Source organism: Belonocnema kinseyi, chromosome 2 (genome assembly GCF_010883055.1).
Source record: "Belonocnema kinseyi isolate 2016_QV_RU_SX_M_011 chromosome 2, B_treatae_v1, whole genome shotgun sequence".
In the NCBI taxonomy this organism is placed as follows: Eukaryota; Metazoa; Arthropoda; class Insecta; order Hymenoptera; family Cynipidae; genus Belonocnema; species Belonocnema kinseyi.
Window position 1 is genome coordinate 161,392,945 of NC_046658.1, and position 17,028 is coordinate 161,409,972.

The window sequence follows — 17,028 nt, forward strand, 5'->3', positions numbered from 1 at the left end:
ATTTGGTTCAAATTTCTTTTATTCTTGGGTGAAAACTCTTTCTTTGTTGAAAATTCAACTGTTTTGTATTAAATCCGTCTTTTTGGTCGCACTTAATTGTTTTTAATTAAAATTTAAAAGGTTAAAAGGGGAACTACTTTGTTGAAAATTCATATTTTAAGCTCAAAATTTGAACATTTTTGTAGAAAATTCGTCTTGTTGACTTAAAAATTGAACAATTTGGTATAAAAATTAATCTTTTCCTTTCGAAATTCAATAACTTCGACCAAAGGTAAATTTGACAAAAAATTAATTTCTTGGTTAAAGATTCAAAAATTTTAGTCAAAAAATTCATCTATTTCGTTGAAAATTCGTATTTTTGGCATGGAAATTAATTTTTTTGTTGAAAAATTATTCATTTTTTTAAACATTTAGATATTTTGTTGAATATTCGTCTTTTTCGGTATAAAAATTATTCTTTTTGATTCAAAGTTTAACTGATTGGTTGAAAGTTCAAATACTTTGTAAGAAATTCATTTTATTATTTGAAGATCAATCTATTCCGTTTTTTCGACTGACAATGTAACTATTCCATTATTGGTTGAAAATTGATCGATTTTAATTCAATATTTAACAGTGTGGTAAAAAAATTTACGTATTTTGTTGTAAATTTATATTTTTTCGTAGAAAATAATTCTTCTTGGTAGAAAATTCAACTGTTTGGTTGAAAGTTTAACTACTTTGTTAAAGTCATTTTTTTAGTTTAAAATCCATCTCTTCGGTTGAAAATTTAAGGAATTTTCTTAAAATATGCGTCTTTTTTATTGAAAATAATTGTTTTCAATTGGTTTAAATATTTCATTTTTGTTTAAAAAATAATTCATCTTTTTGGTTAAAAATTCAACTATTTGATTAAAAATTTATCTCTTTCTATGAAACTGCAGTACTTTTATTTCAAATTTGAGGAATTTAGAGCTCATAAAATTTAATTTATGTATAGTCCAAAATTTTAAACTTTTTAGGCCTTCCAGAACTCTTTTACAATTCAACGTTGAATATTACCGAATCTAAAATTTTGAAAATTCAAGTATCAGATTCATAAATAATAAGACCTAAATAACAATGTGTGTATCTAAAAATGCGATGGATGTGTTTATAAAAGTTCCAATGGTCGCGATTCAAATGATTTTATTTTTATCAATGGATACTTAATACACACACATAATCTTTCATGACATCCAGGAATTTGAAAAAAATGTTTCATTATAATTAGCAGTGTTTAAAAAAAAGTTTTCAATGCCATATCCAAAAATAAATGCGTCTCAACAAAGTCTGACCTTTGGTTAGTTAAAAGACATTTTTTCAAAAGTATCATTTTTCATTCCACGTATTTCACTGCTTTGATTTCGGACACGAAGTGCGACTTGAAAATAACCCACCGAGAAAAGCATCCTATTAATAGTGGACTCGCGAGTTCAGCAACATCACAGTCTTTCTCTACAAAATTACAGTTTTTTTGCAACCACGTACGTGCTACTGCTAGTGAAAATCGATCTGTTCCAAAAGACCTCCGCATCGTGAAGTGCAACAATGGATAGGGTTTAAAATTTTTACTAAAGTAACAATGGTGCCAAAGGAAAAGTTAATAAAGACTACAGAAAGGCAGACTGGAGATGTAACCAAAAAAGACGAAGATGGTCACTTTTGCGGACTGACTGGCAAGTAATATTCACATTCATGGTAGGTATATACAAATATATATTATATCGTTGTTCCCACTGGAAGGAAGTTGAATCTGCATTTGAGTGAATCTAAATAAAGAACTATGTACTGTTGAGGTGCATTTGCGGCGCAGAGAGGGAGAATGCGTGAGTAAGAATGGTACAAAACACTGTTTGCGCCGAGGCCGGGAAGCGTCAGGAATTCTCCTCTGTCGTGGAAGCAGAAATAGGCTCCGGAGTATTGGCCCTCCAGAGACCTTTTGCCCGAGGAAATAATCGGTTTTCGTTGTTCAAGTGGTTTAAACGCCGGAATCGTGATTCAGAAATTGGAAAACGCAGTGGCTCCAGGAAAACTAACATCCATGATGAAAGTTCCTCCTCTTCGAGCAATGAAAGCATCAACACATTCAGCAGTACTACAACTGTACGCAGCTTCGCTTTTCAAAATGGTTTCCAGAGGTGCAATGGTCAAGTCAAGTTCGATTTTCCGAGAGGGCCAGATGTAGGACCTTTTGGAAAAGGTGCAGTAAAGCTTGTTGAGAAGGGCAATCATAAATTCACGAATGTCACCTCAACACTGCCCAATAACTTTTTACGAAAGAGGGACATCACGGAAAGGTACTCTTCTTCTTTATTCATAATGTGTCTCCCCATCCCTTTCGTGAATAGTTTGGTACTAATTCCTTTTTTGTCATCTTGTATCATTTATTGTAACTTTTCAATCTCTTCCCTTCCCTTCTATCTACATCTCTCCTTCTTTAATTGCTCTCTCTATCTTATTTCTTACTCTCTGCATTTTGAACTTGTTTTCTTTATCGTCCTGGATCCGTTTTCCCTTACTTATACCCATGCCTTTTCACCTAGCCACTTTGCCATCATTACTACCACCGTCCATTGTTTCAAGTTTTTCATAAATTCCTCAATCTTTCTCTCCAAGAACACTCAATTCCAGTAGCATATCCTCGATTCACCCCTTCTCTTATTTCTCGTCTCCTTTTGTTTTCAGCTATTTCTTATTTTCCTCAGTGTCTACTGACTCATCCCATCCGTCCCCAATACCACCGTATATCTTCATTCTACCATACTTAAGCCACGTTATTTTTGCCTTCTTTATTTCCTATTTTACTATTCCCTATCTTCTTCTTTCTTCTTCACTTACCTCGTATGTCTTCTTTTCTTTAATTTCAACAGTGCCATCTACACTTTCGCATCTATGCTTTTTAGTACTTCCACTTTAGTTCCTTCCTCCCTAATCTTAAACTCTAATATTTCGTCTTCTTAAATCTCTCTTTTTTTATCATATTCTTCTCTATTTTTCTTAATCTTTTTTTATCCTTATTTCACTCTCCCCGTCTTTAAACTCTCGAAGTGAGCTTTCTATATTCTCTCATCTGACTTTCCAACACTGCAAACCTTCTTATTAGGCTTTTCTTGTTTTTATATTCTTTGTTCTAAAATACTATAAACTCAGCAATCTATCTTTTTAGGAAAAAATTTTGGCGTAGTATTAAACTTCAAAGTCTAGAACCTGACACTTTTCCCTTTTGTAAATTTCTTTCTTACTTCCTTCCTCTATTTACATTTCTCATCCTATCCACTTTTTATATCTTTTCTTACATTTCTCTCTTCCATGTTCACATGCTTTACCTCGTGCTAAAACTATTGCTTTACTTCTATTGATCAATTAACTCTTTCTCTTCTTTTTACCTTTACTTTATTTTTTATCCTTATTGCTATTACTTTTTTCTCGCCCTAATGTGAATATTAAGAGAATGTAATCCAAACCTATACAATCCACTTATAAGTTCTTGATCTTTCTTAACATCCTTTCTCCTTCAGATCTTAATAATTTCTTTTTACTCTCCATTCAGTATCTTTTTTGTGGATTCTCTTCTTCGATCCCCTCCCCATTCCCTTCACCATCTATTTCCTGATCCTCTGATTTCTATTGCATATCTCTGTTTCCATACATCTCTGCTATCTTGCACCTCTCTCCTCCTATTTTATCTCTTCAACTACTCATCCTTCTTTTTCTTTTTACAACTGTTTCCTATCCTTTTCTGTTCTTAAGGAAAGGTTAGGAATTCACTCATTACCATTTCTCTCATTAATATGTCTTAGTATTCTTCCTCTTTTCATTTTCAACCTGTCATCTCTCACCTCTTGGTAACCTTCCCTTTACTCTTTTCTATTTCTATGCATCTGGCTAAACCTTCATCATTAGTATCACCACCCATTTTTCCAAATTTCTCACTAATTACTTATCTTTTCTTTTTAAGTCTGACACATCCCAATAGCATATGCTCCATTATTACTTTCTTTAATTTCTTGCCCCTCTTTGTATTCTATTATTTCCTATTTGCTTCCCTTGCGTGAATTGACAGGGGCGTCATCTTTTTACTAACTTTTTTCTTCATTCCAATCCCACAATTTACCCCCTGTATGTATTCTCACATACTTAAATCACGTTCTATCCCGATTTATTTATTTTTCTCCCTCCATATTACCAAACTTCAGAATCTCATCTATACAATTTTCCTTGCCATCTTTTATTATTTATAACAATTTCGGTATTTCTTCTCTCGTTTTTTTCTTCCGCGTGCCCTTCTCTTCCCTCTTTTCATCCATTAGAAAAGGTATAGACCTCCAGAAGCAAATAAACAAAACAAAACTTCAATTTTACCATCTCAATATCCTGGCCTCGGCCCTTTCCGCATTCTTCCCATGTTAAACCATTTGCTCTCCTCATCCAGTTTAATTTCCTATACTTCTCACTTCCTCTATATCCACCTTCGTATCTATTATTTTTAGCACTATCACTTTTTTATTCAATTCCTTTCCCTCAAATTTTAGATTCTTTATCACTATATTTCTTGTTTCCTCTCTTTCTCTCTCTCTCTCTCTCTCTTGCTGTCATTCTTTTTTATTATTTTCTTCATTTTACATTCCTCAATGCGTATTCATGAATTAAAATCTCTTCCTATTACAAAATTAATCCCTTCTTTACTTTCTCCTATCTCATATCTTCTGTTTTCTCCTGCATATCTCTATTAAGAAACATATCCACTATCTTGCAACTATCTCTGTCCATCTTTACCTTTTCTGCTATTAATTCTTTTTTAATATCTTTTCTATCTTTTTCTGTTATACATTCCTTCCTCCCATTACCATTCCTCCTATTCATCTTCCTTTTTTTATTCTTCCTCTTTGAATTTTGAACCTACCATCAGTGGCCTTTTGTTAACCTTCCTGTAATTCTTGCGCAACCCTTTTCGTCTAGTCACATTTCCAGTAGAATATCATCCATTGTTCTATTCTGAAAGTTTTTCGTTTTGTTTTGATAGCTCAGGTTTTATTCCCTACTTTCTTTCCGCTGCTGCTATTTCTTAACTTATGCTTATTTCTTCCTTAACATGGCAAAGAATTTTCTCTCCTTTTCGCCCTTCGTACCCTACACTTCTCATAACCTCTATAGTACCAATAAAAAATTCCGGAACGTTCAATTTCATCCCATTTATGTTTTATGTCGACATATTCTGCTAGAAAAAAATTTGGATATCTCAAAGCGCTCCACGACTTATTCTTTTACCTTAATATTTTATCTTTTTATATATCTCACTTGGAAAATTTAAATATCACAAAAACGTGCCAGACATCAAATGGGATCAAATGGGATACTCCAGCATATCAATTTCAGCCCTTTCACTCCTTCTTTTGGTTCCGTCCTCCCTAATCTTCGGCCCTTTACCACTATATTTTTTCTTTCCCTCTCTTTCCTTTGAATTCTCTTCTCTATTTTCATCAACCTTCCCTTAACTACTGTCTTCAGATTATAATCTTCTCTAATTACAAACTTAATCCCTTCTTTATTTTCTGCTATCAGTTCTCTCATCTCCTGCTTTTTCATTTTTAACCTCTTCTACAAATAATCGTTCTTTTTCTTTTTTCATCGAAAGGTACTCTCTACAACCATCCAACTCTTTCAAGTCCTGTGGGAACATTCCCGTCCCGGTTAAGTCGAGTTCTGTAAAAGGAAAGAAGGTTCATGTGAAGGGTAAGCGCCGAGCACCGAATCCTCCTGACTTCAAACCAAACACTACCAATGTCGAACAGACAATCAAAACTGGAAGACGCAAAAGAAGGCCCGCACCTCGACCTCCGGAAAAGCCAAATTTAAAAGTTGATGAGTGCACTGGTATGCATGGTAGAATCGATGATCTTGGAACTTGTCCGATAACCGATACGTTGATGTTACGAGGTGGAGTTTTGTTACCTAGAAGAGAAAATAAAAGTGCTAGTGAGTGTAGCAAAAAAGTTTCTGGCGAGGCATCCTCAGATATTGAGGTTTCACAAATTGTGTCTTTATCGACAAGCACTCTCGGCAGGATGCCGCGACCTTGGTACAAACGTAGTGTTTTCGAAAATTCCCGCGAAGGTACTGCGAAAAAAGGAGACATAAGAAATTCGACATTAACCGAGAATAGAGAAGAATCTGGCCCATCGACTGCGATGGCCTCCTGTGAGAGCTCTTCAAAGCTGAGCTTCTTTCATCGTAAGGAACGAAGTTCAGAAGATCGGAGGAGAGAAGCCAAGCGGAAATCAGGTATTTCAATTCTGACCAACATCAGCCAACTCGACAAAGAAGCTGCTGCTATTTTCCAGGAAGAACAAGCCAGAGCGAAATCGACATTGTTACAAAATAGATTCATAGACTTGGAAGATAAAATCGCCGTAAATGAAGAACTTGTTCAGAATATGGTAACATCTACAATGGAAAGTTCACCTAAACGGTCGACTCGTGCTTTGATCTCGAAATTTAATGCAATAAGTAATTTAACGAAAGTTAGTGTCAACTCAAACTTTTTTACGAAAAGTTCTCCAACCGAAAAGAGAAGGGAATTTGATTACAATCAGATTCGAGGAGAGACTAAAACTGACTGGATTGACAATAGAGGACAGAAAGATCTTTCCAGATACTTTTTACCACATCAAAACTCTGCAAAGCAAAAATCGGATTTTAAAGTAGAAAAGAAATTCACTGGAAGTGATAATCAGATAGGAAAGATGCAGAGACCTTATGAAGATGCAAGTGCTGCCACAGATAATATTCCAGAAGAAAAAGAAGATGAAAATGAAAAACCTACGACCTCATCTAAATCTGATAGAACATCAAATGAAAACATATGGAAATATTCATTCCCCCTAAAAGTTCCATATAGCGACAATAAAGTTTTAACTCGAGAAAATGACTCTATGAGTAGAAAGCTAGACACGATATTCGATGAAATCGATAAAGAGTTGCAAAGTAACAACATGAAATACAAAGAAAATTCAAAAACTAATAAAGATAGTACGAATCAAGTAACGAAGATTATAGATTTTACGATAGAATCTGAAAAAGCGGCGAAAGAAAATAAATTTCTTGATGAATCAACAAAAGCTTTCAGCAACAAGGAAGCATCATTAATTAAATTTGATGCTAAACAAGTGTCACCAAAAGGAAAAATGTTCGTATTGAATACTGAAGAGGATCCTCTAACAACGGATTTGAAGGAACTGCTCAAAGAAATGAAACATTCTTTACCTAAACGTTCCAAGCTAAAGAAGGTTCTAAATGAGACGGAAATTCCAAAAGTAAATAATGAACCTTCCACAAGCACTTTTCGTGAAAGTTCATTTTCTGCTTATTTAAAAAAAGATGATTTGCTCAAATCTGAAATAGTCCCGAGAAAACAAAAAGTATCCTCCGGAGTACAAACGAGTGGAAACGTGCGTAAAATTAATTTGCCAATGCAACGGGAAATTTTTTTTAATAGCGTGGAAACTAAAGAACAGAATAGTGCAACGAAATTGATCAAAAATCAGTTTCATTTGATAAGACCCAAAGATTTTGCCGAAATTGAAGCTACTAAAATTGTGAAAAAATCTTCTCAGGAAAATACTTATGCTAATGTTATTGAACAGTCTCTTTATGCTAATGCTGTGGTACCTCCACCGAAATCTGCATCAACTCAGTCTTGCGGATCTATTAAGGAGGAGCAAGCACAAAAAAATAATTACTTGGTTTCCCCTCGATCGGGTCAAAAAGAAAGATTAATTCTGTCAGGTGAGTAAATAAAAATATTGCCCAGCTGAAAATTCTTTTACAGGAACCTTGGAGGTTACTGGACATGTTTCTCGACACGAACCTGCGCAGGTTATCTTTGCGTTTCCTATGACAGAGAATTTGGCCATAGAAACTGTACATGATCTTACAATGGAAAGAGGAACCTTTGCATGATCGAGTATCAGATCCTGCATAGGTTCTTTTACGAAGTAAATTGAGGCACGGGTTCCTGTAGAGAAACACGTTCTTTTGTTCATTTGTAGTTAATTTAATCATCTGTAGGTTCCTGAACAAGTTCCTGTACATGAACCCTCGCCTCGAATCCCTGTATGAAGGTACCTGTACAGAATCATTCAGGGATTAGTTTGCATGCAGCTTTCTTTGCAGGATCATGTTCAGCTTACTTTCCCCAGATTCCTGTACAGGAACCTCGGAGGATCCTGGACACTAACCTGCACAGGTAATCTGGACGGTTCCTGTGCGGGAATTTGACCAAAGAAACCGTACATGACCCTGCAATGGAACTTAAACCGACAACGAGAACTTGGTCGAGTATAGGTCCTTGTCAAGTTTCCTTTGAGAATTAAATTAAGGCATGGGTCCCTGTACAGAAACACGTCAATTTGTTCTTTTGTAGTTCATTTGTTCATTTGTAGGATTCTGAAGAAGTTCCTGTTATTTTTGGTTTAAGAAATTTTTTCTAAGTGTTCTCTGACTTCTCAAACTTTCTTTATGATTCTTAGAAAATAATAGAAATTAAAGAAATAGAAGTATATAATTGCATTAAAACCCTGATAATTTTTCTGATGGCTATGGACAATAGGGTGATCCTTATTTACATTTTTGACCAGTAAACTTTTCAAAATTGAATTAATTTGATACTTTTTAACAAAAGTTTTGTAATATTTCATTAAAAACTCCAAAAATAATTATAAAAATTCCTCACTTAACCATTTTTTCCACTTTTAAGTAACAAATTTTCTTTATTCGTTTTATTTTTCATGTTTCAGATAAAAAATGGTGCAATTTCTTATATTCCTATTTCAAGACCAAAAATTGTACACTTTTTAAGTTTCTTCCTTTAAAACTGGAAAATTCTCCACTTTCAAGGGAAAAAATACGTTATTTTTAAAATATTTTTGTTTCAAATGAAACATTGTCTATTTTTTCCATCTCCCCTTTTTAAATGCAGAAGTTTAGCACACTTCTTGTAAAAAATTCGCTATTTTAACAAATTTTCATTTTTCAATTAAAAATTGTGTTCTTTTTTTTAACTTTCCCCTTTTAAAGTCGAAAATTGTAAAAATTCATTATTTTAAACATTTTTTTGTCTTTCAAATAAAAAAGTAGAAAAGTGGTCTATTATTTCATTTGTTTTTCTTTTAAGGTGGAAAATTAATTAGGAATAAATTTTCTCATTTTTAATAAAAAATGAAATATTTCTAAAAATTGCCCTCTTACAACAGTAAAAATTGCGGGTTTTTTTTTCAATTTGTTTTGTATTTTAAGGTCCAAACATTTTTTTCTCTAAGAATTTTCTCAATTTTTAGTAAAAAACATTCTATTATTTTTAAAATTATTTATCTGTCAAAAAATAAAAAAGTTTTTTAGTTTTTATATCTTCCGTCTTTTCGGTATAAAGCCTCGTTATTTTAATTTTTTTTCTTTTTTATATTAAAAACAATTTTAGTTCTTAAATTTTCACCTTTTCAAATAAAACAATTTTTTACCTAAAGTTTTTCCTATTCTTATGTAAGTCAATTCTATTTTTTAATAGTTTTTTTATCTCTCAAATCGAAAAAGTCATCGGATGTTTTCCAAGGGCACAATTATTTTTAGAGCAGAATGTTAACGAATGTGAAAATTAATGCATTTTTTTAAGGATATTTACCATTATTTACACGCTTTTCATTTGTTTAAACTATCTTTTAATTCTGTAAATCTTAAGAAGTTACTATTTTCTAAAATTAATGGAGTGCATAATGAATGCCATAGCTCACACTCCCCCCAAGATCACCTTCATTCCTTATCATTTCCCCTACTTTCTACAACTTACACTCACTTCTCCTACGTCTCCTCCCTAATTTTCTCTATTTACCCTTCCCTCTCTATCCCTCATTTTCCCTAGTATCCACTTTTTACACTCTTTCTCGCCTATTTACCCCTTAATCACACTCCTCTCGTTACCCCTCACTTTCCCTAGTCACCATTCTGCACTCTTCCTCTTCCATTTTCCCCTCAATTATCCTCTCCCCATTACCCTTTACTTCCCCACCTTGGAAAAAGTACAACGAACGGACGGCTGAACTTTCTTTTATTACTGGTCTATTAAAAATGAGAATTCGAACAAATATTTTTATCATTTTTTTTATTTTTTAAGCATTTTTCTGCAATAAACCCATTTTCCGAAAATTGTTGGTCATCGAATTCTGTACTGTTGACCTAATTCATAATCCTTGTATTACAGGGAAAATTCAACAAGATCCGGTTGATGAATTTCGAAAACAAAATATGAATACGTTGGCTGTTAATAAATTGTTAAAAAAATTAGAAACTGCAATTGCCTCTGGAAATCATCAGCAAGCTGCTATGTTGGCTAAAGAACTTGCACAATTAAAAATTCATTGCTCGATGATTAGACAGCGAGCGGCTACTGCAAGAGGAATTATTAATGTTAATATGTACATCGAAGATAAGGAAGGTCACCAAGGGCCAATACCACTCCTGGTAATATTCAATTTATTATTTACATTATAATAGTAACCATAACTTCATACTGCGATTTCAAAAGTTTTGAAATTTGTACAGGTTCCAAACAATATGACAGTTGCACAGCTGAAAGCAAAAATTTTTATTGAATTCGAAATACCGACTAATATTCAACGATGGATTATTGGAAAAAATTTGTCCGATAATGACGACTCGACTTTGGAAGAACTTCAGACAACTGAAGGATCTCCGGTGTTCTTATATCTCGTTGCTCCTGGTAAATAATTTTTTATTCATGTTCATTGGTTTTTGATATGTACGCAAAAACTAAATAACAACTGTTTTTTGTAAGAAGAAAAAGTAAGAATTAGAGAAAGAAAACTTTATTTTCCTGACACTGATCCAAAATCAATTAAAAAAATATTCATTTTCTAAATTTTAGAGCTAAGAAATTAGTAATTCAAACCTTCCTCTTCCAGAATTTCTTTCCCCTACACACCGCACTTCTGCCACGTATCCTAACTCTACTGTCCCCCACTTCCCCTACTATCTCCTTCTGTTCCCTTCCTTACTTCTTCCTTCTGACCTACTAACAAACACTACCTTATTACCTCTCCCCTCTCTTTTTATCCTACCCCAATTTCCCCTCAATACCCTCTTCTCACTTCCCCCGTGTCTCTCCCCTCCTCTAATTTATCCCAATTTCCCTAATATTCATCTACCCTCCCCTCCCTAGTCATTAAAACTATACTACTCCCCTCCCCTCCCATTATTACTTCTTATATTCCGCCCCTCATTTTCCCTACTTTCCAATCCCTAATTTTTACTCAGTTCTCCCTCATTTTCAATATGGTCATTGCCATTTACTTTCCCAATCTCACTTTCCCTTACTTCCCTTTTACCCGCCCCTCATTTCCTCTAATTCATTTCCTTCAACTTATTGAATAATTCATTCTTTATAGAAAATTAGATGGAGCATCTTCTTTCCTTTAGCGAAAAGGTTGTATTTATTAAAGTTTTCGAGATAACCATGCTGATGATATTTTTTTCTGAAGTCGATTTGTAATTAATTTTTGATCTTGTTTTAGTGACATTTACAGTTTTTTGAATTATTTAATGAAATTTGCAGGCAATACTCTCCAAAGTATCTTCAGGATAATGACATGAGCGAAGAGTTTATATCGTTATTTATAACAAATTAACATTTTTTTCTAGACCACTGCGAATCCAACTCCTTATAATCTTCGATCGTATCGTTTATCGAGCGAATTTTAAGCAAAGGAAAACTTCCTACAGAGAATTTATTCAGTTAAGTATAAGAAAGTTTTATGTGAAAACCTTTTTCCAAAAAACTGAATAGGTGAAAAAATGTAAATGCAAAACTTGAAGGGCGCAAACTGAGCTTTTGTAGGCAGCAGGCATACAGGTGGACTCTAATGTAGGTAATGCGAGTGGTTCCGTCCGTCTCATATATATGGATTTTTACGAGTCGCGCGCTCCAAGTTTTGCGTTTGCAGTTTTTTACCTATTAAGTTTTTTGAAAAAAGGTTTTCACAGAAAACTTCCTTATAGTTTTCTGAACAACTCCTTCGCAGGAAGTTTATATTTTCTCAAACATCGCTCGATAAATGAAGCTATAGAAGATTATAAGTTATTGGATTCGCAATAGCCTAGAAAACAATTTTTTTATTTATTAGAAATAATAATATAAACTTTTCGCTCCTATCATTTTTATAAGGATACTTTAGAGAGTATTGACTTCAAATTTCATCAAAAAATTTCAAAAATTGTAGATGTGACGACGAGCGAAATTCCCAAAATTAATTACAAATCGACTTCAGAAAAAAACATCATTATCATGGTTATCTCGAAAACTATAATAGATATAACTTTTTCGTCAGAGGAGAAAAGATACGTAATCTAATTTTCGATAAGAACGCATTTTTCAAAAATCAAATTTTTAAAGTGCGATTTTTAGTTGCCAGCCCCCCCCCCCCCCTCAACTTTAGCGAGTTATGTCCCGTGCTGGAATCGAGGTGCTCAATTATAGTAAAATAGTTTCAATGGCTGAAATCTCTAGAAATCGTCAAGATTTCCTTGAAATTTAATTTAATGTATTCCTTAAAGTTATATAGAAATCCTATAGAATCCCTTGAAATATTTTATGTCATTGATATCCTGTATAACTTCTTTAAATCACTTTCCATTTTCTGAAATTATAAGAAATCCTTTGAAAACACTTAAAAATTTTGAAATCTATTTAAATTTGTTGAAAATTTGTAAAAGAAATCAAACCCCTTTAACTGGTGGAAAATCCTTTGAGATTTATGAAATCCCTTAAATATTGATAAATACCAAGGAATCCGAACATCCATAAAAATTTAGTAAAATCCCCATAAATATCTTCAAATATTTAATATCTTTGAAAAGCCCTGCAGAAATAATGAAATCTTTAAAATCCTCTAAAATACCGTAAAATCTGATAAAACCCCTCAAAATCTTTTAAAATATCCTGTAATTTGGGAAATCGAGTGATATCTCTGGAAAACTCTACGATTTTTTTTAGTCCCTTGAAATCTATTAAAATTCTTTATTCTAAAATTCCTAGAAATCCCTTGAAATTTATAAATGTCATAAGAATTCCTTGAAATATTTTTAATGTTTTGTTTTTTGATATTTTTATATTCATAAAAATTCTGGACGATCCACGGCTCCTCCTCATACCTGTTTCAGGACGAGGTGGTAGGCACAATCTCACCCTTTTGCATCTCGGGCGATGACAGCGGGCAGTTCCCCGCCACTAGCGCAATCTTACCCTTTTAGTCTTGTTCCTTAATCGGAAAACCTGTATCCATTAATTAATTCATGCCAATAATTAATAATAACCTTGCTTTGAATTAAAAAAACATCGTATTTTTTATCGATGAATAATATTTTAGAATTTTTCAACCTTACTATTTTTTAGGATAATTTACAGTTATATTTATCAAAATTCTGGGCGATCCACTATTCGTCCTCATACCTGTTTCAGAACGAGATCGTACGCACAGCCGTAACCTTGAGAATATATGGTGATGACGGCTTTGAAATAATATCTTATTTACGATCGATAAATATTATCTCAGAATTTTTCAATTTTATTATTCTTAAGGGTCATTTACAGTTCTTTTTACAAAAATTCTGGGCGGTCCACGACTCGTCCTCATACCTGTTTCAGGACGAGGTGGTTCGCACAATCTGACCCTTTTGCATCTCTGATGACGACAGTGGGCAATTCCCCGCCACCAGTGCAATCTTAATCTTTTAGCCTTGTTCCTTAATCGGAAAACCAGTATCCATTAAGTAATTCAATCCAAGAATTAATAATAACCTTGTTTTGAAAAAAACGTCGTATTTATTATCGATGAATAATATCTTGGAATTTTTCAACTTTACTATTTTTATGATAATTTACAGTTATATTTATAAAAATTCCGGGCGATCCACGATTCGTCCTCATACCTGTTTCAGGACGAGATCGTACGCACAGCCTGACCCTTGCGAAAAAATATCTTATTGAAAAAATATCTTACTTACGATCAATGAATAGTAGCTCAGAATTTTTCAATTTTATTATTCTTGAGGGTTATTTAAAGTTCTTTTCACAAAAATTCTGGGCGGTCCACGACTCGTCCTCATACCTATTTCAGAACGTCATCGTGCGCACAGTCTGACACTTTTGCATCTCGTGCGATGACGTCAAGCAGCCCCTCACCACCAGCGTACTCTAATTCTGCTAGTCCTTTCATTAATCGGAAAAACCTATATCCATGACGTGATTCATTCCATAAATTAATAAACTTCGGTGGAAAACCCCATCTCATTTACGACTCATGAATAATATCTTAATATATTAAAATTTCATTATTCTTAAAAGTTATTTACAGCTCATTTTATAAAAATTATAGGCGATCCACGATTAGACCTCATACCTGTTTCAGGGCGAGATCTTACATCTTTTCCTGAATTAGAAAAACCTCTATCCATGATATAATTCAGGTTATGAATTAATAATAAGAACCTTGTATTGAACAAATCATTTTCTTTACGATCGATAAATAGTATCTTAAAACATTTCAATTTTATTATTTTTGATGGTTATTTGCAGTATTTCGAATAAAAATTCTGGGCGACCCACGACTAGTCCTTGTACGCCGCTTGTTAACAACACGCTTGGTCCACAAGGACCAGACCGTGCGTATGATCTCGTCCTGAAGCAGCTGTGTGGACGAGTCGTGGAATGTCCAAAATTGCATAACTTTTGCAAGTTTCTTGAATCCCTCCTGTTCAAATAGGAAATAATAATAAGCAACGTTAAATTTCTATTCTGAACTCTTCCTCGACAATTTATCTGGATTATTTATATAATAATATATATTTAACAGATTTGAATCAAGATGATGTGGTTCAGGCCGAAAAGATCAACCCTGTTAAAGAAATCGAAAAAGCAAACATTCAAGAAATCAATTTGGTACCAGAAATTACTAAAGTGCCTCTTGAGGTATGGTGAAATTTAATAATAAATAATATATTCACAGTGAATTTTTATACGAATTTTTAATTAATTTAATAACTACAATTTTTTCTAAAGGATAAGGAAAATGTAAACCCCTTAAAACAGGTTGAAGAAAAAGGGCAAACTACTGAGGCAATTAAATTGGAACGCTATGAAGAATTAATTTCTTTGGAAAATTTTGATGTTGTGCCTAATTCAGAACCAATTGAATGTCCCATATGTTTCGTAACATACGGAGCAAAGGAAGGAATCACGTTAAGGGATTGTCTGCACGCATTTTGCAGGTTTTCTATAAACAAAACGTTGTAATATACGAGATTTTCTTTAATGGAAAATGAGTTTCTTTTAGTAACTGGACTAACTTGATTTTTCCAGAATAAGTTTAACTTATAACAATTGTAAGAAGTCGTCCACAAATTACGTAAAGAGTTTCTCTGAAATTTTCAAATCACCCTCCTCTAATTCATTTTCTAAGCAAAATTTCCTGCATTCTCAACCAAAATGTTTTGTAAGTAATAAAAAAGAAATACAATGTTTATTTAAATTATTGTTCTATAATCTATAAATTTTAAATTTATGATTTAATAGAACCTTAGAAGAAAATCTAAGTATATTTATTCGAAAGTCAATTATTTTTGGTTGAAAAGTCTACGATTCTATTTTTTTAGTTTAAAATTTTATTATTTTATTGAAAATTCAACAAATTTGTTTTAAAGATTCTTTCTTTTTGGTTAAAAATTGAACATTTCGGATGATTTCTTTTACTGGCTAAAAAAATTTTCTTTATTAAAAATTTATTTCTTTTGGTATTTCATTTTTTTTATTACGGGTAGGTTTTACACTTCAGCGGGAAAATCGGGCCTACTTTTCGGAAATGTATTGCAAAGGATCTACTAAAGATATCAACACAAACTTTTTTGTATTTAAAGATACATTCTTTCACTTTGAATCTGTATTTTTGAAAATTTTAAAACGTGCATTCCGCGACCTTGAAACGTCTTTGAACTTGTCGCTACCAAAAACAACATGGGTGTCATTGTGGTATCACATCGACCAGTTGGGTTAAATGAAATAAAAAAAATGAAATATATTTTTATTGAGGCCTGTATTGGCTATGCTCGGCCGAAGCGAATTTTTTTCTACATCAAATTTGTTTAAATAATGTAATATTTAATTAAAAGTTTGAAATTTCACCAAATTTTTTGACTTATTGGGGGCTGTAAAAATTTTTTAAATTTAAATTTTGAAAATCGTGCTCGGCCAATCAGAGAAGCATGTTTACTGAACAAATAAAAAAAAATTGAGTCCATTGGATCAAAATTTCTAGTAAAAGGCATACCATCCAGCTCGAAAAAGGTTACTTTGGGAAATCGCGTTTAAAGATTCAGATGTTTTCGGCTCGACAATCGATTCGACACTAAACTAGTCAATGACCCATTGGGCACAAAATTTGGCGACGTATTTACCACATCATTACGACATCTTTACGACAACTTTACGAAGTCCTATATCCATTTCGTTAAGGTATCTTTACGATATCGTAAATGAGTCGTATGATCTGGCGATGTCTTCACGATATCACAAAGCCACCGAAACGACATGGACATAGGATGTCGTAAAATTGTCGTAAAGATGTCGTAACGATGTCGTAAAGACGTCGCCAAATTTTTTTCCCACTGGGGAATTTCGTATGGTAAACAAAGGCACACATACACATTTACACACATTAAAAACATGCCAGAAATAGACTAAATAACACGCCTGCTAAAAAATCTGTTCCTGGAAATGCGACAGTTCGACCGCGTCGCACCAAGACGCATGAGAAGGACGAAGATGGGTATTTTGGAGGTCCCAAAAAGGCGGGAAAGAATACGTTTTCGGCAAAATCCTTTTAGTGGCATATTTTTAGATACATACAAATTCAAAAAATGCAAAAAAAAAGATTTTTTGAAACTTGA

At 33.2% G+C, this 17,028-nt stretch overlaps 1 protein-coding gene across 5 annotated transcripts in view; it reads left to right on the forward strand.

Annotated features, from left to right (window-relative positions):
- LOC117167791 overlaps positions 1-17,028 on the forward strand; it is a 42,524-nt gene that overhangs the window by 8,082 nt on the left and 17,414 nt on the right. The window contains exons 2-8 of one of the 5 annotated variants that reach the window (XM_033352979.1): positions 1,398-1,723; positions 1,818-2,318; positions 5,657-7,806; positions 10,274-10,533; positions 10,615-10,792; positions 14,940-15,055; positions 15,146-15,354. In XM_033352979.1, the coding sequence (XP_033208870.1) occupies positions 1,858-2,318; positions 5,657-7,806; positions 10,274-10,533; positions 10,615-10,792; positions 14,940-15,055; positions 15,146-15,354 (3,374 nt within the window). In that variant the 5' untranslated portion in view covers positions 1,398-1,723; positions 1,818-1,857. Of the gene's footprint in view, positions 1-1,397; positions 2,319-5,656; positions 7,807-10,273; positions 10,534-10,614; positions 10,793-14,939; positions 15,056-15,145; positions 15,355-17,028 lie in introns of all 5 variants that reach the window. The other 4 variants (XM_033352978.1, XM_033352977.1, XM_033352981.1 and 1 more) reach the window with 4 other exon arrangements.